The 21,735-nt window shown below is 40.8% G+C and overlaps 1 protein-coding gene across 2 annotated transcripts in view; it reads right to left on the bottom strand.

Annotated features, from left to right (window-relative positions):
• DPYSL3 (dihydropyrimidinase like 3) overlaps positions 1-21,735 on the bottom strand; it is a 141,108-nt gene that overhangs the window by 33,077 nt on the left and 86,296 nt on the right. For both annotated transcript variants that reach the window (XM_027841726.1, XM_027841727.1), the window contains exons 2-5: positions 17,268-17,356; positions 6,973-7,157; positions 4,710-4,874; positions 77-138 (exon numbers count right to left, since the gene is read on the bottom strand). In XM_027841726.1, the coding sequence (XP_027697527.1) occupies positions 77-138; positions 4,710-4,874; positions 6,973-7,157; positions 17,268-17,356 (501 nt within the window). The remainder of the gene's footprint in view (positions 1-76; positions 139-4,709; positions 4,875-6,972; positions 7,158-17,267; positions 17,357-21,735) is intronic.

Genomic DNA, 21,735 nt, shown 5'->3' with positions numbered 1-21,735 from the left:
CCGCCAAAGAAGCTGAGGCCCGGAGAAACCAGCCCCACCCAGGCACTCCCAAACCAGATGGCCAAGTCATTGTTACCTCTGTGTTGGAGACCTGATACAAATCCTTGTAAGCCATGTAAACCATGAAGGAGTTGACGCCTGTGTAAAAAAAAAAAAAATGCAGGGGTTGGGGACAGGAGAGAAACAAGAGAGAGGTAAATGTAACCCATATCTTCCACAGTCTCTCTAAAAGGCACAGGCTCTGGAGATGCAGGACCTGGGTTCAAATCCTGCCTCTGATATTTGCTACCTGTATAACCTTGGGCAAGTCAATTAGCTTCTCTGGGATTCGGTTTTCTTGTGCCAAATGAGGGACTCAGTGACCTGAGATCCTTCTACCTCCACATCTAAGAACCCATGACTCGATTCACTCCAAGCTTTTACTGACATCTGCCTGAGCTATATCACAAAAGCCTCCAGCAGGTCTTCCCAACTCCAGTTCCCCTCCCCCCCTTGCAATAGATCCTTCACACTGCTCCCAGAATGATTTCACTTAGGCGCAGTTCTGATCCCACGACTCCACTGCTCAAAACCCGGCAATGGCTCCCTAAGTGCCTAAGTCAAGTCCAAACTCCTTTGCCTCACGTTCAAGACCCTCCATAATCCAGTCCTATCTCATCTTTCCTACATTCTAATATAACTTTCCTCCACATCTTTGCTTTGGCTGCTCTCTCCACCTGATCTGTCCAGTTGTGTCCGACTCTTCGTGACCCCATTTGGGGTTTTCTTGACAAAGATACTGGAGTGGTTTGCCATTCCCTTCTCCAGCTCATTTTACAGCTAAAGAAACTGAGGCAAACAGGGTGAAGTGACTTGCCCAGGGTCACACTGCCAGTATGTGTCTGAGACCAGATTCAAACTCAGGAAGACTCATCTTCCTGACCCCAGGCCCGGCGCGCTATCCATTGTGCCACCTAGCTGCCCAATTTAACTACTGAATTCTTACCCTACCTGAAAGGTCTCCTTGATCTTCCTGTCAAATGACCTTCCTAACACTCTCATAGCACCTTATTAATTGCATTAAATTCTCTACTACAGCTCTGTTCATTACAGTTATCCAAGTGTCTTGGTCTGCATGCCCAATGAGTGCAGCAATCTCTCTCACACTTAGCACAGTGCTCTGCACAAGCAGGCACTAGATACAAGTTTGCCAAACGAATACAAGAAGGTTTTTAAAAAATTAAATAAATGAATGAGTGAACAAGATCATGGAATCACAGATTTAGAGGTGAAAGAGACCTCAGATGCCATCTAGTCCAAATCCTTCGTTTGCACGAAACAAACTGAGGCCAAGAAAAATTAAAACGACATCTCCAAGGTCACACGTAGGAAGCAGCAGACTCAAGATTTGAACCCACATCCTTGGACTCCAAACCTAGCACTCTTTCCAATGTACCAGGCTGATGACTCTCCTTTCTTTTGATGCCTTTTGACTTTTGTCAAACACCAATAAGATATAGTATTGTGAGGATTCCCATACTTTCACACAATATGCAAAGACCCCTCACGTCTATAACATGAAATCCAATAGCCACGAGAAAATACTAATTTTCAATTCACAAATGGCAGGAAGGAAAACATTTATCTTGTTTTCTAAAGAACAGACAATACTGATCACAGTCTTGCAAAATCTAAGCTGGGAAGGACCACCGAGTCCAGCCCAATGTTGTCATCTTTTGGCTTGCCACTGTCATCCAATGACTTGTCTATCCCTCCTAGCTTCGTGTCATCTGCACATTCGATAAGCGTGCCAACTATGTTTTTGTCCAAGGAATTCATTAAAATTATCAAAAAACACAAGAGACCTAGCACAAATTACTGGAGCACTCCACTAGAAACATCCTTCCAGGGTGATACTGAGCCATGAACAACTTCTCATATGTGTGTCTCAGGACCATAAGTTCACTCATCCAGAGCAGGAAGGGACCTCAGAAAGCCTAGCTGCTTGTTCCCCACTGGAGAAAGGCTGTGAACTAAACAATATCATTTTCCATTAAGAAAAACCTCTTTGCCCTAATCCTCAATCCACAGGCTTCATGCTTAGGGAGCTGAGGGTTATCTCTGAGATTCACGTGTTGTCACCAAAGGCTGTGGGGGTAAGGGATGCAGGGCATCTCTTCCTAGGGCAATTCCATCTCCTGTTATATATGAAGACGGTATTATAGAAGAAGTGTCATGGAAGAGAAGAGAGTGCCTAGGGGGAAATCACTTATCCTCTCCACACCTTCTTAAAAACCCTCACTTGATCTGTCCATCCCCTTTGCTACTGTCCTGAATCTTTCCTCCCTTTCATGGCTAAAGTCCTTGAGAAAGAATCTACAATAATGCCTCTACTTTCTTTCCTCTCATTTGATGTTAGACCCTGTGCTGTCTGTATTCTAAGCTCATCACTCAACCAAATCTGCTCTCTTCAAAGTTACCAATAATCTCTCTCTCTCTCTCTCTTTTTTTTTTTTTTTTTTGCTTTTTGGTGAGGCAATCAGGGTTAAGTGACTTATCCAGGGTCACACAGCTAGTAAGTGCCTAGTGGCTGAAGCCAGATTTGAACTCAGGTCCTCCTGACTTCAAGGTCAGAGCTCTATCCACTGTGCCACTTAGCTGTCCCCATTGATCTCTTAATTGTCAAATCTAATGACCTTTTTTTTTACCACCACCCCCCTTCTTCCACCTTCCAGACCTCTGCAGCCACAGATGTTACTCACACTCTTCTCCCTAGGTTTTCATGACACCAGCTTCTCCTCTCTTCTCCTCCTACCTGTCTGGCTCCTTCTCAGTCTCTCAGAACCACTTACCCAGCCCTGACCTCTCTCTCCTAATATCTCCATTCTTGCACTTGCAACTGCCTATTGGACATCTTGAACTAAATGTCCTGAAGACATCTTAAACTCAGCAATCCAACACTGAATTCATTATCTTTCCCCCTAAACACCCCACCTTTCCTAACTTCCCTATTACTGTCAAGGGCATCATTTCTAGTGACCCAAGCTTGAAACCAAAGTATCATCCTTGACTCCTCACTGTCTAAACCCCCATATGCAATATGCGGTCAAGACGATTCTATCTTCAGAACATCACTTACAGGCACTTTCCTTATACATTCTCTCTTCTGAGAATGCCTCTGTCCTGGTGCAGGCCCTCACCATCTCCCTCCTCAATTACTGCACCAGCCCTCTCGCTGGTCTCCCTGCCTCAAGTCCTCTACCCACTCCAAACCATTCTCCCCGACTCAGCCTTCAAAGCTCAGGTCTAACCATGTCATGATCCTCTTTTCCAATAAACTCTAGTTGGCTCCCCATTACCTCCCATATCAAACAGATGATCCTATGGCTTTTAAAGCCCTTCATAAAGTGGGCCCCTCCTGCCTTTCCAGTCTTCTTCTACCTTACTCTCCTTCATCTCATTCACAAGCCAGGAACACTAGTCTCCTTGCACAAGATACTCCATCTGTGCATTTTCAATGACTGCTCCCCATTCCTAGATGTCTCTATCTCCTGGTTTCCCTGACTTTCTTCAAACATAAAACACCACCTTAGGAAAGAAGCCATTCTTGATCCCCTTAATACCACTGCCTTCCCTCCAAGGATTATCCACAATTTACCTTGTATAAGACTTGTCTGTACATAGCTGTCTGCATACTGTCTCTCCCGTGAGAATACACATTCTTTGGAGGTACTGGACTGTTTTCAACTTTTTTGCATCCTCAGTACTTAGCACAGAAGCAACTAGGTGGTATAGTGAATAAAGCAACAGCCTTGGAGTCAGGAGGACCTGAGTTCAAGTCTGTCCTCAGACACATGATACTCACTACCTGTGTGACCCTGGGCAAGTCACTTAACCCTGATTGCCTCAAAAAAAAAAAAAAAAAGAGGGAAGAAAGGAGTTATTACTGTCTCAGAAGGGGAAGTCCTACTCCCAAAAAGGAGGGGTGGGAGAGCAGAGTATCAGGAAAGAATAGAAGAGAAAGTCTTTTTTTCAAAATTAAACTTCATTTTTTTATCATGAACTTAGCAATAACTAACACACATGAACATTTCAGTGTACAATGGAAAGTCTCTCTTCACAAGGCCTCGCCAACTCATTATCTTTCCTTCTCTACCCTCCCAGATCTCTGTTTACATCCTTCAATGGACAATTCATCACATAGTTCCTTTTAATACACCACATATTTGTCTTGTATTGTTTCGCTTCCCAAGTATTTGCACACTGTCGGCAAATACCTTGAGTGCACTGACCAAGTCTTCCCTTATCTAATGCTGAGCACACACACTGGGCACGCAATCGATATCTGCTGATGGAGATAGTAACAGAAGGCCTTAAAGAACAAAGGTCCTTCCATAGACACCCAGATTCATCCACTCTCTTTGAAGGGAAACTTGTGCTGGAATGCTTCAGAAAAGGAGAGAAGACCTTTGCTTATGCCCCCTAACCCAAAGTCTGAAGCAAAAGACCCCACCTCGTGCCACCCGCACCTTGAGGGGAGGCATGGCCCAGATTCTGCCCTCCCACTAGCAAGGCCTCAGAATCTCCCAAGCTTCCCTGCTCCCTCTTTCCCTTGGAAATCCCATCTCAGGAAAGGGAAAAGTTAAGAAATGGGGCCCATGGAAAACAGTTGCCCTGTAAGGCGCCAAAGGGGAAAGGGTCCCTGGGGAAAAGGAAGCTGCTTTGCTCACCTTTGTCCTTGATAAGGCTCTGGACTTCTTGCTTGACGCTGTCATTCCAATGAGTGATGTCCACATGCAAGGAGTAGTCACAGCAGGTCTTCCCGTCCGCCCACTCCCGCCACTTCTCATAGGCTTCAGTCAGGCTGGATTCTGGGTCAGGGACCACGTGGTCGACTGGACATGTAAAAAAGAGAGAAGGTCTGAAGCAGCCTATTCTTGACCTTGACCTTGCCTCTGGACACTAGTGACTTGCAAATACATTCTAGTCCCATCAAATTAGAGCTGGAAGAACTAGGTCATCTAGTTCATTCCCTCATTTACAGATGAGGAAACTAAGACAAACAGAGGTTAAGTGACTTGCCCAGGGTCACACGGCTACTATGTGTCTGAGGCCAGATTTGAACCCAAGTCTTCCTGACTCCCAGATCCAACATTCTTTCTACTTAACACCACAGTTACCTCTGCCACCTTCAGGGCTTTTACTAGCCCAACCAAACTGTATCCCAGTTGTGGTTCCATGGTTAGGACAATGGACCACTCAAAACCTAAGACTGAAATTTCTTTAATAAAATTTCTTTAATAATTTCTTTTAATAAAATTTAAAAATTTCTTTAATAAAACATACCTAGCAACTGGCCTCGACTTCCTCTAAGTGCCAAATTCAAGTCCGTGAGATCACATAAGATCCAAGTCTCTCTAAACTATAAACCCTATGAAAGCAGGGGCCTTCCTCCACAACTGCCATCATTTGCTCCCTGTGTAACCCTGAGAAAGTCACTTATTTTTCTGAGCATAATTTTCTCCACGGGTAAAATGAGCAGATTGAACGAGATGACCTCTAAACTTCCTTCTATCTCTAGATCTATGCAAATACTCTCCTGACTTTGCTTTCTTACTGAATTAGTAGATAAAATTTAAGAGCAACACTGATCCTACATCTAATTAATAATTTTGCTGATGGTATAATTTCTTTGAGGCCCAGTCAGACTGCTCCAGGCCCTAGGTCTGTGGGACAATGAAGTCAGGTCACTCCTTTCAATATGGGCCATATCCAGCCTTGCTGTCTTGACTTTTGGTCCCCCTGAAACCTTTCCCCATCCCCTCTCCCTCAGAGGAGATTAATGGTGCTTGGACAGAGGAAGCCAACTAGTCCTGCTTTTCTCTATCCCCACACCCCTCATCCAGGTAGCAGAAAGCATAATCCCAAGACTATTCACTCTATCAAATTCAGCCAAAGTGCACTTATCAGAAAGGAAATGCACTGAACCACTACTTAATAATGTTTGGCACCAAACCAGGGGCTCTTATGGGCAAGGCAGCTGCTGAGAAATCAGCTGGTAAAGATCAGGCCCCTCCTCCTGGCTGGGGAAAAAACCTGAGTCTCTTTGCTCAGGCAACCTCTAATTGCATCTGGTAAAACTGATGCAATCCTGCGGAGGGGGAGATGAGAGGGAGGAAGAAGGTTCTCTTCTTCCAATCAGCAAAGAGGAAAAGAAAAGCTAGACCCTTCTGGGATACCTTTCATCAGCAGGATAAGACTCTTGAGAATAGGCAAAGCTAGGGAGGGAGGGAAAGAGGAAGGGAGGAATGGATAGACAAAGGAAAGAAAGGAGGGAAGGAGCAAGAAAAGAAGGGAGGGAGGAAGGGAGAAAAGGAAGAAAAGGCAAGGAGAGAAAAAGGGAAGGAAGAAAAGATACCACCAGAGTCCCTGCTAACCTTAAAGACAAGAGGCTGTCCAAGTATTCTGCAATACCAGATAACATAATTTTAATCCTCTCTTTACCAAGACCTGCAAATTCCAAGGATCTGTTCATTTTCAGGCTACTTCTCTATCACTCTTTCTCTGCATACCCCATTCCTAGATTCAACTATGCTGCTCTGATAGGCTGAAGTGGTCTCTCTTCTTTCTATCTACCTCTCCTTGGGAACTATCTTCTGACAGGTTAGCCCAGAAAATTGTCCTCTGCCCCATCTCAGGACCCAGATCTTCCAATGCCTCTTATGCTAAGACAAGTGGACAGAGAACCATCTCTCCATTTTCCACTCATCTGCACCATGGATCTGTTCCATGTAGAAATGGACAACAAATTCTATATGTAATATAGTCTCACTCACCTCCCAGGTCAATTCAACTAGTAAGATCTTAAGAATTAAAGATGGGGGAAGCATGTGACTTGCCCAGAAAACAACTCTTGATTATCACATGGACTGACTAATCAACCACTGACTTTTCGGGAAAAAGGATTGAACAAATACAGCAGACTCAACTTACTGATCATGGTGGTCCCACCAGCTAAGGCGGCTTTAGTCCCTTGGAAGAAGTCATCTACTGTGGTCATTCCCTTGTACGGCATCTGGAAGTGAGTATGAACATCTATGCCTCCGGGGATTACCATCTTCCCATGAGCTTCAATGGTCTTCACTCCTCCTGGTACAATCAGATTGTCTCCAATTTGCCTGAAGAGACAGTGACAAAGATAGTGACAACATTCAGAAGAAAGCCCAAAGGACCTGCCTTAACAGCACAAAGGATTTCATCAAATTAACTTCTCTCCTCCATGGATGAAGAGCGTTCCCTCCTAACTGCTATGACTCAGAGCCCCTAGTTTCATCCAAAGTTCAATTCAAGTGACACCTTTGACATGAGATCTTCCCTGATTCCAGCACCATCTAGTGCCATCTCCCTAAAAAATGACTCATATTTACTTTGCATATAGCTTGTATATACTTATTTATGTGCACGCTGGCCCCCTCAGTGGAATGCAAACTCCATGAGAGCAGGAAATTGCATTTTTATCTTTGTATCTGCTGTGCCTACTGCAGTGCCTAGCACACAAAAGCATAGAAACACAGAAGGAAATCTGAAAAGACCCCAGAGCCACCCAACTCATTTTAGAGATAAGGAAACTGAGGCCCACTGAGTTCAAGAGATTTGAATGAGGTCACAAGGTTAACCAATTATCAGAAGCAGTATTTGAACCCAGGACCGCTTAATAAATGCTAGCTGATTATTTGTCAAAGCTTCCCTTCCAAGCAGCTCACAGGTTAACATGGCAATGTACCATCAATGCAAACAAATTAAATATATATTAAATATATTAAGCTGGGTGCTTAAAAAATGATAGTGTCCTTGAAAACTACCTTACAATCTACGAACATGTCAAAGCTCCCAAGCGTACGAAGATATCAAGGGACATCTCAATTGTCAAATTGATCCCCAGAAAATGTTTTAGGTTTTTATCTTTATTTCCATTTCGAAGTTCTCTCCCTCCCTCCACTCACTGAATAGGCTAGAAATACAATACCCATTATTACATACAAAGTCACTCAAAACAGATTTCCCCATTAGCCAGGTTCCCCCACCCCTTATAAAAAAAAAAGGAAGGAAAATAAAAGGGAAAAATTATGCTTCAATCAGCAATCTGAGATGATCAGTTCTCTCCCTGGAGGTGGATAGCATTTTCCATAATGAGTCATTTGGAGTTGTGGTGGACCATTATATTCTGAGTCTTTCACAGTTAATCCCCATTACAATATTGCTGATGCTGTGTGCAATGTTCTCCTGGTTCTGCTCACTTTGTTTTGTATCAGTTCATGGAAGTCTTCCCTGGTTTTTCTGAAACCGTCCTGCTCATCATGCCATCACAATCACATACCACATGTCCAGCCATTTTCCAATTGACAGAAACCTTCTCAGTTTCCATTTCTTTCCCACCACAACAACAGCTGCTATAAATATTTTTTGCACATATAGGTGCTTTTCCTTTCTCTTTGATCTCCTTGGTACATGTGATATATTTAGACTTAGAGGAAGACCTCATTGAGGCAGTACAGTACAGTGGATAAAGCAATGGACTAGAAGTCAAGGAGACTTCAAGTCAAGTAGGTTCAAGTACCAGCTGGGGGATAAGGAATGCAAAGACCTCCAGGGTTCTTTCAGCTACAGATGTGCAAGCCTGTGACAGGATCCGAGACCTCCAGCACATGGAGTAGATTGTCTACAGGAGATCTATGAGTCTACACATAGCCAAGAATCCAGTATGAGAAGCTACACAGGGGTTGTGATTGGCATTCTTGGAGGGGGGTGGCCTAACCAATGAGCTCACTATTTCATGAACCATAATTGAAGACAGATCTTATCTCGACTAACCTTTGTATCTCTCCTCCAAGGTACAGAGCACAGAGCTTGGCACACCTCAACAAACACTTAACAAATATTTGTTGAACCAAAAGAATGTGGGGTTTTTTTCCCTCAACAGAGGGGAATCAGATACATATCTTTCAGTTATTTTGTGGATTTGCTATTTTTGCTATTTTTATTTTTGCCATATTTGGTATTTTTATTTGGGGCCTTAAGACTATAGAGATAACAGTGTTTGGGGATCTTAAGTAGAATAAATGAAAATGAAAAATTAGAGGGGAATGCTTTTTTTTTAAGAATACAGATTTAATTAAAGAATAGGGGCTCTTCTACCCTAGAAATTAGTTCATCCTGGTTAAAGGGGAACAATAAGGAGTTTGAAGCTGGAGTCAGCTGAGTCACTCTTGCCTCGTTTTTCAGTCCCTCCCTTCCCTGCCACCTTATCAGTTGTCCTAAGCCAGAAGAACACACTCGGGGTAGAAGAGCTGGCAGAAAGTGAAATTGGGGTTTCTCCAGCATCAGCTTTTTCTGTTAAATCAGCATCCTAGCAGGTACTAAGCACTTAGGATGGTTATGGCCCTGTGCTTGGTACTGTGCCTGGTACACAGTTGGTGCTTAATAAATGTGTTCTGCCTGACTGTTCACTGACCATCTGTTTTCCAGATCTATTGCATCACTCATGTAGAATCCCAATATTCCACTGAGGAAGGAGGAAGGAGAGAGGTGAAAAGGCCAATAGTATTCATCCCAATACAGAGAGGTAAAAATGGAGGCACAGAGCATTCAGGTGACTTCCCTTAGGTCACACCACCAGCACAGAAGGAACACATGTGCTATTTCCCAAATCAATGCTCTCTTTCCTGAACCAACCTAGAAGGTACCATAAAACCGTGAGAACATTTACAATGGACGTAATCCAATATCACATTAAAATCTGAAGGAGCAGAGACTGTATCACTTTTATCTTTACATTCTCATTAGCCAGAAGAGTATCTGGCACCTAACAAGAGCTTAATAAATGTTTGGTGATCACAATGACCCAACACGATTCCAAAGGCAATGAAACCTGCTGCCCAACTCCTGACAGAGGTGGTAGACCTCTATTCTTGCATGTGACCAAATTGGGAATTTGGTGAATTTGATTTCCTTGACTACATATTTGTTACACAGGTTTTTTTTTTTCCTGTCTTTTTCTATAGGCAGGAAGGGGGCAGAGGTAGAAGAGAAAGAAAGCAGATTTTCATTAATGGAAAAAATAAAACTTAATTTTAGAGAATGCTTGGTGAATTGAATTCACAATGCACACGTGATTTTATATATATTATTCACCTGTAATGCACATATAAACCTGCTAACATTAATTCTACTCCCAGGTAATGCTTCAATTCCTAAGATTAGCATGCACATCAATTCTTCAGTTATAGCTTGGAAGACACTCTATGCCCTAGAGAAGTGTTCCTGAAAGTGTGGTTGATAGGTCTCTAACGGTCCCCAAAATTCTTTCAGGGGTCTGTGAGGACAAAACAACTTTCATAATAATACTGAGACATGTTAATTTCCAATATGGTAAATATCAATAGATATAACATACAAAAGCTCTGGGGGACAGGGTTCAATAATTTTTAAGAGTGTAAGGAGATCCTGAGACCAAAAAATTTGAGAACTGCTACTCTAGAGCAAGAGTTTTTAATCGGAGGTCCAGGAACCTAGTTTTTAATATATCGTATTTAATATATCATTAAATTTTAATGTATTATACATATACATACAATATACTATAACATATGTGTTTTAATATCTCATAAATTATAAATTATCTATTATAAATTACAAATCATCTATTTTAATAAAGGGAACCAATTATATAGAAATGCTGTTATTCAGTTGTTCATGACCCCATGGGGGGTTTCTTGGCAAGGATAATGGAGTGGTTTGCCATTTCCTTCTCCAGCTCATTTTTCAGATGAGGAAACTGAGGCAAACCTGTTTAAGTGACTTGCACTAGGGTCACATAGCTAGTAAGTATTTGAAATCGAATTTGAACTAAGGTCTTCCTGATTCAGGACCAGGACTCTATCTACTATGCCACCTCACTACCTTATATAGAAATAGTTATCAAAATACATTTATAGGTGTATTTCAAAATGCATATGTGTATGTGTTTTGATAACTATTTCAATTATACTGGACCTAGTTTTAATATATACATGTTTAAATATTACATATTATAAATTATGTTACAAAGGGAATCAATTCTATTTCAATATAATTTTTAATAATTCATAATCCAGTAGTTCAATAATATTTCAATATAATATATGTATTTGGATAACTATTTCAATACAATTGGTTCCATTTATGATCACATGTATTTTATTTTATATGTGTAAAACATTCTGAGAAGGGGTCTGAAGGCTTCATTCACTAGGATGCCAGAGGGTTCCACATCACAAAAACGTTAAGAACCCCTGCCCTGGAGGAAGGCTGCTAAATGCGAGTTTTTGTTCACAGTCCGAAGCAGACTAACCATATGGCCAGGAAAGATTCTCTCTTGGGGCAGTAAAATGTTTACATCTGAGTCTGCCAAACTCCAAGTTCTTTTATATTTCATACATAAATATATATACACATACATACATATACATATACAAATATATGTGTATGTATGTATGTGTATGTATACACACACACATGCACACAAACACACACACACACATACACCTGAATGTCCCTGACAGTCTATGTTGCAGCACTCAGCTATTCCAGAAATGCTACGCTATTCCAAACAATGAAAAAATAACTCCTCCTCATTTTAACTTCATCTCAACTCAAATACCCAAGGGCTCCACTGGCTTTCCCCCCTTTGCCCACTCTACTCAGGTTCATTAGGAACCAACCGCTTGGCTACAGAATCTGGATTCTGAGGACTTCGCCAACTTTTCATCTCTTTTGTCAGTTAAGGAAAGCGTAAAGACTGGCATAACGTGCTCTCCCTCTCCATCTACATAAATCGTATCTATTCCCAAAGGCCTGGCCCGAGTCCTATGTCTTCCATGAAGCCTTCCTTTCCCATCCTCTTATCCATACTGACCTCTTCTGCGAACTCCTATGGTACTTATTGTCTGTACCATTTCAGTAACTTTTATCATACATACAATGCTCAATACTGCTAATCATCTTTTCATCTATGTAACACTTTCCCTCTCTAACTACAACGTCATCTTCTCAGTGGGACTGGTATCAGGGACTAGTACAGAGCCTTGCACACAGATGTTGCATAAACATTCACTGGCCAATTAATGATCGTTCATTCCACTGATCTGAAGAAATGAGTTCTGTGCTGCTCTTAGATTTCAGGACTGATTTTTCTAAACACAAAAAAGATTTAACTACTTCCAACTTGTTCCAAAAGAAATGATTCTACTGGTGGTGGTTGCTTTTTTTTTTTTAACTGGTATTCTCATAATAAAAATATATCACTTATAGCATTATTCGGCTGGTGTAACTCCTGTAAAAGTGTCTAAGTCCAAAAAAAAGTTGCATCAGGATGTCTTGAAAGTAATTTAGCTCTTAATCTTCTGCTTTTCAATAGCACAAGGCTCATCCTGGACCAATGAGAATCCAGTTCATAAGAAGCATTTTACCATTTCCCTCTGTAATCGATTCCAGTATTTGAAGCCATCCCTTGTTACCAAGTCTTCTCTATAGCTAACCTAAACTCCCTTACATAGCAATCTGAACCCATTACATCTAACTCTGGCCTTTGTGCAGAAGAAAAACAGCCTTCCCTTGACCATATGAGATATGAGGCCCCTAAACATGTTTTCTTCTCTGATAAAATGGGATTGGGGCAAACATGATGTTCTAAAGGCAATGTCGCAAAGCCTGAGTGCTCTGTGGGAAGCTGTAGACAAATTTTCTTAAGTTCACAGTCACACACAAAATCTCTCTTTCCCTCACTGTGGAAAGGTTTAAGCGAACTGTCTTAAGTTCACAGATATATAAAATCTTTCAGAAATGGCAAACTTCGAAGGCATCAGTTCCCATCCTCTCCCAAAAACATTGCTCAGTTTCCTAAGGATATCTTTCAGAAGAGGCTTGGAATATTTCTACAGCTGAAAAGATGGGAATTTGTCAGCCTGGTCCTCATAATAAGCCCATAACCATAGCATATGCTGTACCTATATTAAAGGGTTAGGCCCTATAGAAAAAAAAAATCTCAAAATAGTCATAAGGCAGCCATTTTGAGGCTGATTTTTTAACCATGGACAGTGTTGGGTTTGCAGTTGGAGGACACCTGTGTGCCCTCTCTGATCCTCAGTACCTTTTATTGTAAAATGAAAGGGTTGAACTAGATGGCCTCAGTGGTCCCTTTCTGCTCTAAACTGTGCTCCTGTGGATCTTCCTCCATATTTCTTATAAATGTGACTTTCCCTTTACCTCAGCTCACAGCTCACAGTAACTAGACTCCCCCGACACCTGATCTGCTTGAAAGCTAAGGAAACTAAAACCAGGAAGGCTAGAAAGGGGCAGCAGTCACAGCAGGTGGGGGCACCTTGGACACAGTTTGCTGACATAGTAGATGTCTGGCCCCATAGATGATACGATAAGCATACTTCTTTCTACTGAGGATGGGCAAACCTCATTTTATTCCTAATGGGCTATGCATCAGTGAAATAATTTCCGACTTCATCAAATAATGGCTAGGTCACATTTGGAGAGTGGACTACTCTATCAAAAAATCTCAGGATGAGTCATTCTGTTAAATGAATAATTATCTCCTAATGCTCTTGCCACGAACATCATTGTCCTCCACCTCATTGCATCAGTCATAACATTACCAATTTGTCAAGGTCCAGCTCAAATTCTACCTCCTCTCTGAAGCTTTTCCACTGTTCTACCCACAGAGAGCTCTCCTTCTTCTGAAAAAACCAATAGTGGAGTAGAGATAGCAACGGACTTGGAGTTAAGAAGACCTAGGTTCAAATCCTGTCTCCAACACTTACTAGCTGTGTAATCCCAAGCACATCACTCTCTGGGCCTCTGTTTCCTCATCTGAAAAATGAGAAGGCTGGCCTTCATGACTTCTCAGGTCCTTTCAAGCTCTAAATATTATGATTCTATGAAATCTAACAACTCTTACCTTTTATTTAGTGATTAGGCTTTGTGTATGTGTCTGTGTTTCCCCCTGTTGGAGAAGCTCCAAGCAAGTATAAATTCCCCTCCTGTTTAATTCTGAGTCCAACTCAGGGTCCATTTGTACAAAATCCCAGATGTACATACCAGAAGTCACCCAACCCCAGCTGCACGCCACAATCTGGCAAACTGGCTTCTTCATCCACTTAGTTTTTCCTATTTGGATGGTTAGGCAAAACTTTTTTGTGTGATTATGAAACTCATCCAGGAAGTTCTGCAACGTTCTGGGGCTATATGCGACTAGTATAATATCATCCATAAAGAATCTCACAGGGCAGGCCAAATCCACCTGCCTATTTTTGTAAGGTCTAAGTGCCAAGAATGGTTTTTATATTTATTTATTTATTTTATTTATATTTTCAAATAAAGTTTTATTATATCTAAAAGCATAAAAACAGTTCTTAGCTCAAGGGCTGTACACAGAGACAGCCATATCTGATGAATTTACAGCTCCCAGTTTTGTGACTCTACTAATTATTACAATCAGAGTTGTGGAACAAGGTTATCTCTTCTGTTAGATCTTTTAAGAAACCATAGATGACTGTTACGTATGGAGAGGAGACACTTTGCTGGAAGAGAGCCCATAAGGTGGTATTTTGTCCTACCAAACCCAATCATTTATATATTACTGATTAATAATATTTAAATCTTGTATTCTCTACAGTTTTCAATCAATTGTGCGATGGCCAAGGTATGGTCCAGCAAGAACTATTGCTTATAGAACCCATCTGTTCCCTACCAAAACCCTCATCAAACATACCTTAGATAACAGGTATAAAGGTGGATGACTAATAGTATTTTCTTGGATATTTTTTGGGAAGGTATTGATAAGGTCCAGGATTTTTTCTATTTATTTGGTATCTTCCTCTCCTTTAGATACCTTATGAACCAATGCCTCAATATATCCACATTGTATCTAATCCAGTCACTTTTCCCCTTTTTATTCTTTGTTAGCACTATTTCTGCCTTTTCTATCAACACATCTGGGACTGTGACGTTAAGAGTTTGGGAATGGTAGTTCTACTATTCTTAACAATTAATACATACATATATATGCATTATATATATGTATGTATGTACATATTAACTACTAAGTTTTACTCATATATATATTTGTCATAAAAATTTTTTTTTACAGATCTTTGCCATTTTTCTCCTGTTTAATGTTGTCTTTGCATTTATATTCTGGAATACCCTCATTATCACTTTGCTTAGTTGGCTGGGGAAAGACAAAATATGAAGGACTTTGAATGCCAAGCTAAAGAATCTGTTTCCAATCTTAAAGGCAATGGGAGGCCAATGGAGGGAGAGAAGAAGGGAGGAAACAACTACTTACTATACACCAGCTACTGTGTTAGGTACTTTACAAATACTATCTCATTTAATCCTCACAACAACCCCAAATGATGGGTACTATTATTAACCCATTTTACAGCTGAGGAAACTGAGGCAAGCAGAGGTTAGGAGACTAGTCAGCTCACAGCCAGTGTCTGAGGTAAAATTTGAACTCAGGCCTTTCTGACTGTAAGCCCAGTGCTCTATCCACTGTGCCATCTAGCCTCCTCTTTCAATGAAGCTTTCTAAGCTAGGGAATAAGCTAAAATTTGTACCTTAGGAAAATGGTGAACGGTGGGTGAAGGATGGTTACAGAAGAGAGAATGGAAATAAGGAAGCCAATTAGAAGATTACTACACTAATCAAGGAGAGAGGTACTGAAGGGAGAATGAGGAATTGAGAATAATGCTGAGGTTACGAATGTGGAAAAGTAGAGTAATGATGATGCCCTTGAAAGAAATGGGGAATACGGGGCAGTTAGGTGGCATAGTGGATAGAGCACCAGCCCTGGAGTCAGGAGGACCTGGGTTCAAATATGGCCTCAGACAACATAACACTCACTACCTGTGTAACCCTAGGCAAGTCACTTAACTCCAACTGCCTCAAACAAAAAAAAAAAAGAAAAGAAAAAAGAAAGAAATGGGGAAGTTAAGTAAAGTGGAGGGTTTGGTAGGAAAGATGTTGAGTTTGAGGTACTTCGGGGTTATATAGTTTAAAATGTCCAATAGACAGTGTAGGCTTGGTATTCAGGGAAGAGACTAGGTCTAGATATATAAATCTGTGAGTCACCTGTGTAGAAATAATTAAACCCATGTGAGTTGATAAAATCAGTTTTTTAAAATAAGAAGAGTGCTCAGGATAGACTCTTGGTATATATACTCACACATGGTGGGATAGGGATACACAAAGGAAACTGAGAAAGGAGTATTTAGACAGGCAGGAAAATCAGGAAAAAAAACAAGGTCACAAAAATCCACATAGAAGAGAGTGGTCAACAATGTCAAATGTGGCAAAGAGGCCAAGAAGGATGAAGGACCACAGCACCCTATCCTGTATGGGAAAAAATTTGACTATACGCTCTAAAAATTCAATGTGTGAGGAATGACTTGGCAGGGAAACCTAAATCCAGTTTAATTCCATTCAACATACATTTATTACGTAACCATTGGATATAATGTGTACATTATACACAGCTGGAGGAAATATGAAAATGAGAGAGATATTCCTACCCATGTGGCATTTATAATCTAGTAGGAGGATAAAATCCATAAATAATTGTAGTAAAAATAATATTAAATTAAATTAATTTTAAAAAAGAATACATAATTTATATTAAGTAATTTCAGAAAAATAGAGCTTGGCAACTGATTGAGTTTAGAGGGTAATAAAGAAGGAAGAGTCAAGAATGACCCCAAAATTACAAACTTGGGTTTACAGGAGGATAGTGTTACAATTCATGAAAACAGGGAGAATGGAAAGGAGAGGAAGAGGAGGAGGCTGGAAGAGATAAGTTCAGTTTTGGACATGTTGAGCTTAAGATGGCTATTGTTTTAATGGCCAGGAGACTGTTGGAAATGGAAATGTGGGACTGGAATTCAGAATAAAATTTCAGGATTCAGAATTAAAGATGGATACACACCTACACACACACACACACACACACACACACAATGACAAAAATGAGACACCAAAGGGTTTTGAAGGAAATTTCCCTCTTCTTGATCTCTAGGATAGGGGTACTCCCTTCTCCTTTGCAAATATAACCCTCCCCACCCTTTAGCTACAGTGTCTCTGCCCCATCCACAAATCCACAACTATAATACCAAATGATACATGCTAAGCATCAGCAAGCAAGGTGAGTGCTTAAGCAGGAAGACAAAGAACAGCATACATACTTTATTAGGCCATCTTCCATGTAGATGTCTGCATAAAAGGACTGGTCATCGTTGACTATTCTGCCCCCTTTAATAAGAAGACGGTCACTCTAAAAAGGAAGGGAAACAAGAGTTATTGTAGCATTAGAGGCTGAAAAGAATGTCACTCATTCACTGTTCTACACTTCCTGCTGGAAGCTGCTCTAGCATCCAGTATCAAATCCTGAAAAGTGCTTTATCAAACAGAATAACGTCCTCTAGAAGTCAGTGCTTGAGGTGAGGCATGGCAAAGGAAATGTAGTCCACTTAAATTCAATTCAACAAGTATTTATTAAGTATCTACTATGTGCAAAGCTTACCCCAGGAGCTGGAGGAAATATAAAGTTTAGTTAAGACAGCCTCACCCTCATGAACTTTCTAGTCTATTAACAGGTGAGACAAATGAACAAATAGAGATAATACAAACTAATGCTCAACACCCATTCTGCCTCAGTTTCTTCACCTCTAAAAATGTGAATATTAATAGGACCTACATTGCAGGTTTTTCAAGAGGATCAAATGGGATAATAATTGTAAAGCACTCAGCACAGTATCTGGCACATAGTAAGTATAATATTGTCTCTAATGGAGAAACAACATGGCACGGTAGAAAGAGCCATAGATTTGGAAGCAGAGGACCTAGGCTGAACTGCTACTATGACATTTTCTAGCTATGTGATCATAGGCAAACCCCAACCTCACCAAGTCTCAGTTTCCTCATTTGTAAAATGAGGGCCATGGATTCGATGGCCTCTCTAAAAATCTCTGATGCTGTGTTCCTTCTAGGCTGACTTTTCCTCCAGAATGTTAGGCCTATCACTGAACCGTTTGATATCCCTCTCCCAGAATCTACAAGTACGTGTCAAATTTCTACCCAGATTTCCTCTCTTATGGATGCTAAGATAGAGAAGTCCCTTCCCCATAAAATTCCCATGATTTGCACACGCCAATAACCAGCTCCTCCTCACTGATGAGAATCAGATCCAGAATAGAAACTGTCTTCATTGATTCCTCCAGCTTTTGCAGGAAGGAATTATCATTGGGGCAAATCAAGAAATTAGATTACTTTGCTTTTGATAGTGAAAGGGCTCCAGCAGATGTCGATTACTATATAAAGCTCCCATGCAGGGTTTTTAATCTGTTTCACAAATGTCTCTTCCAGCTTTATCATACATAACTCCACCACTATACTGGTTTTCTTGCTGCTCCTCCCATGGCACTTCACCTACCACCTCCATGACTTTGCACGTGGTCATTCCCCACAACAGAAATGCATGCCCTTCCTAGCTGCATCTCAGAATCCCTCCCTTCAAGACACAACTCGGGTACTTTCTACATAATGCCCTTTCCAATTACCCCCCCAACTGCTGAAGCTCTCCCCGTCCCTAACTACCTTGCATTTAACTACCTCATCTATTTCCTCCTTCTGTACAAGTGGTCTACAGTATACTGTGATAGCAATATCACTTCCGTAACTGTCTCTATAAAACCTTCAACCAAACGCATCCCACCACAATTTCTTCACATTAGCCTACCTTCTTAATAATAAAATAGCACTCAGTCTCTTTTCACCTACCACATTCCTTTTGTCCTTCTTCCTCTTGAACATCTATCCCAAAGAGGACTTCTCTCAAATCTCTCAGAGGACCCATGAGGAAGGCTTTGATCTTAGCCCTCTAATCTCCTTACTCTGGAGAGTAAGTTTGCCCCTGTCTCTTCTTTCCAACCTGGTAACTACTGGGAGATCAGCTGGTTAGAAGGCTCACCATTCTCTTTTTCCTTCTGCCTCTTCCATCAATACTCAGTTTAGGAACTACCTCCTCCATAAAGGGCCCCCTCCCCATCGCTAAGTCTCCCCCCTCTCTCCATTGCCCCACTGCACACTAGTCCTGTATTATACTCATTTGTGTACATACTGTATCTCCTTCCTTCTGTAGACCCTAAATCCCATGGACAGTGAACATTATTTCCCATTCTGGTATTCCCCAGCAGACATGGTAGATGTCCAATTGATTTTTTTATGAACAATTTTGCCTCTTCTTCTTCCTCCTCCCCTTCTCCATCTCAGAATATCTACATTTGGCATCTGGCATAAATGCACGAATCCAACAGCTCAGTATCTTAATGTGTGTACAGTATTTTGAAGGTTAGTCTTAGAAGTTATATTCTCAATTTATAAAAATGATTTCCGGATTGCATGGCATTAGAAATAAGCCCCCCATGCTTGTAATTCCTGACTCCCTAAATTCCCTTGTCCTTTGAGGAATTTTGTATGTTCTATGTAAATGTTTCCAGTTACTGGCTTGACAGGCTGATAGCAAACTACATGGGAAGGCAAGGAATGAGAAAATGCACAGCTCCTTCCTTCCCCCCCTCCAACATCCTGGAAACAAAATTAACAACCTCAGGCCAAACATGACAATAATTTCTGTGATATCAATTCCCTGACCACTTGAAAAGGGCTGTTGCCTTTTTTTAAAAATTAAAGTTCTTTCAAAGTCTTATATTCTAACACCACTGTAATTTCTGAATATACCCCCCACCTACCTGCTCAGTGAACCTTTTTCTGGTGACCAAGACAGACAGATAAGTAAAAACCAAGGATCCCATTAACCATGTCTGAGAGCACATTTTCTGCACCCAGCTACTTCTCCTTCTTGGAGAATCATAAGATCAGAAATGGAAGAAAACTTGAGATCATTTATGTAAGCCCCTATTTTTACAAACGAGGAGAGATGTCACACAGTAATAATTAGCAGAGCTGTGATTCAAACCTAAGCACTCATATTCCAAATCCAGCCACCAATATACCACACATGTATCTCATTCTTTCTTTTTTGTGAGTCAAGACTGCTTATTAGATATGCACCATGTCTGACAGAACATTCATTCGTGGTCTTGTAATCATTCTGTAGAATTTTTTTCTTGATCCTGCATATATCACTCTGCATCCATTCACACAAGTCTTCCCATGTATCTTTGAATTCCTCATATGTGTCATTTCTCCTGGGGCAGTAATATTCCACTATATTCACATGCCACAACTTGTGCACTTTTTTCAAAAAATAAATTTTTATTTCATGAAATATTTCCCAATTACATTTTTGAAAATTTTGAGTTCTAAATTCTCACCCTCCCTTCCGCCTGTCTCCCCTCTTTAAGGCAAGCAATTTGATATTGATTATACCTGTCTGTCATGCAAAACATATTTCCTTATTAGCCATGTTACAAAGGAAAACACACACAAGATTGTAAAATTAAGAAAGTAAAAAAAGTATGCTTCAATTTGCACTCAGAGTTCATCAGTTCTTTTTCTGGAGGTAGATAGCATTTTTCATCATGAGTCCTTTGGAACTGTCTTAGATCACTGTCTTGATCAGAGTAGCTAAGCCTTTCACAGTTATCAGACTTACAATACTACTGTTACTGAACGCAGTAACGATGTTCTCCTGGTCCTGTGCAGTCGCTTCTAATCCATGTATACCCACCACTCTGCAGCTAGGCTTTGCTACCACAAAAGTCATTGTTTTAAATATTTAGTTACATGTGGGACTTTTTTTTTCTTCCAGTCTTTAACCTCCTTGTGCCATGGTGACATTGCCTATTGGTTGCTTATGGTTTTTAGAGGTAAGATTTAGTGTGTAAAGAAAGATGGATAGAATAAGGCTGCATAACAAGGGTGGGGATTAATGCCCCACCCAAGGACCCACCCTTGTTTTCATTACTGTAGCCAAAAGTTACAGCAGTGTCAAATGAGGAAAAATATGTTTTGAGAGAGGGTTACAAAGGAGGCTGTGACTGGATCAGACTTGAGGAAACAGAGGATCCAGGTTAGAGAATTCTCTGAAAGGTCAAGGTGATAGAATTTTAAAGGAAAATGTAGCACTCTAATAAAGCTGATGGTCAAAGCACAGCAGCCCCTCCTCCCCCCAAGTCATGTGATGCAGCCCTTTGTTTTTAGGATGTGTACTCAATTTAACCACTATTCATGACAAGAAACAAACATTTTGATTATATAGCAAAGAAATCACAAGACCAGAGATTTTGAGTTGGAAAGATCATCTAGTGTTAACTCCATTCTACAGATAAAGAAATGGAAACCTAGTCATGAATAGCAAAGCCAGAATTTGAACTCAGGTCAGCCCTTTGACTCTGAATCGCCGCATCTACTGCCTCAGCTGTTAGGTGAATGCTGGAAATGTAAAACAAATCTGGGATCTTCTCCTGAAAGCTAGGTTGTTGGACCTGGAGTCAGAAGTATCTGAGGATGGGTTTGGACTCAGAAGGATCTGAGTCCAAACCCGTCCTCAAATACTTAATAGCTATGTGATCCTGGTCAAGTCACTTAACACTTGTCTGCCTCAGTTTCATCACATGTAAAATGGAGACATAATAATAGCACCTACATGCAAGGGCTGTTGTGAAAATGAGGTAATGTTTGTAAGGCATT

Source organism: Vombatus ursinus, unplaced genomic scaffold (genome assembly GCF_900497805.2).
Source record: "Vombatus ursinus unplaced genomic scaffold, bare-nosed wombat genome assembly UNPS02014863.1, whole genome shotgun sequence".
Classification (NCBI taxonomy): Eukaryota; Metazoa; Chordata; class Mammalia; order Diprotodontia; family Vombatidae; genus Vombatus; species Vombatus ursinus.
The sequence above is the reverse complement of the archived record's forward strand: the minus strand, read 5'-3'. Positions and strand labels throughout refer to the sequence as shown.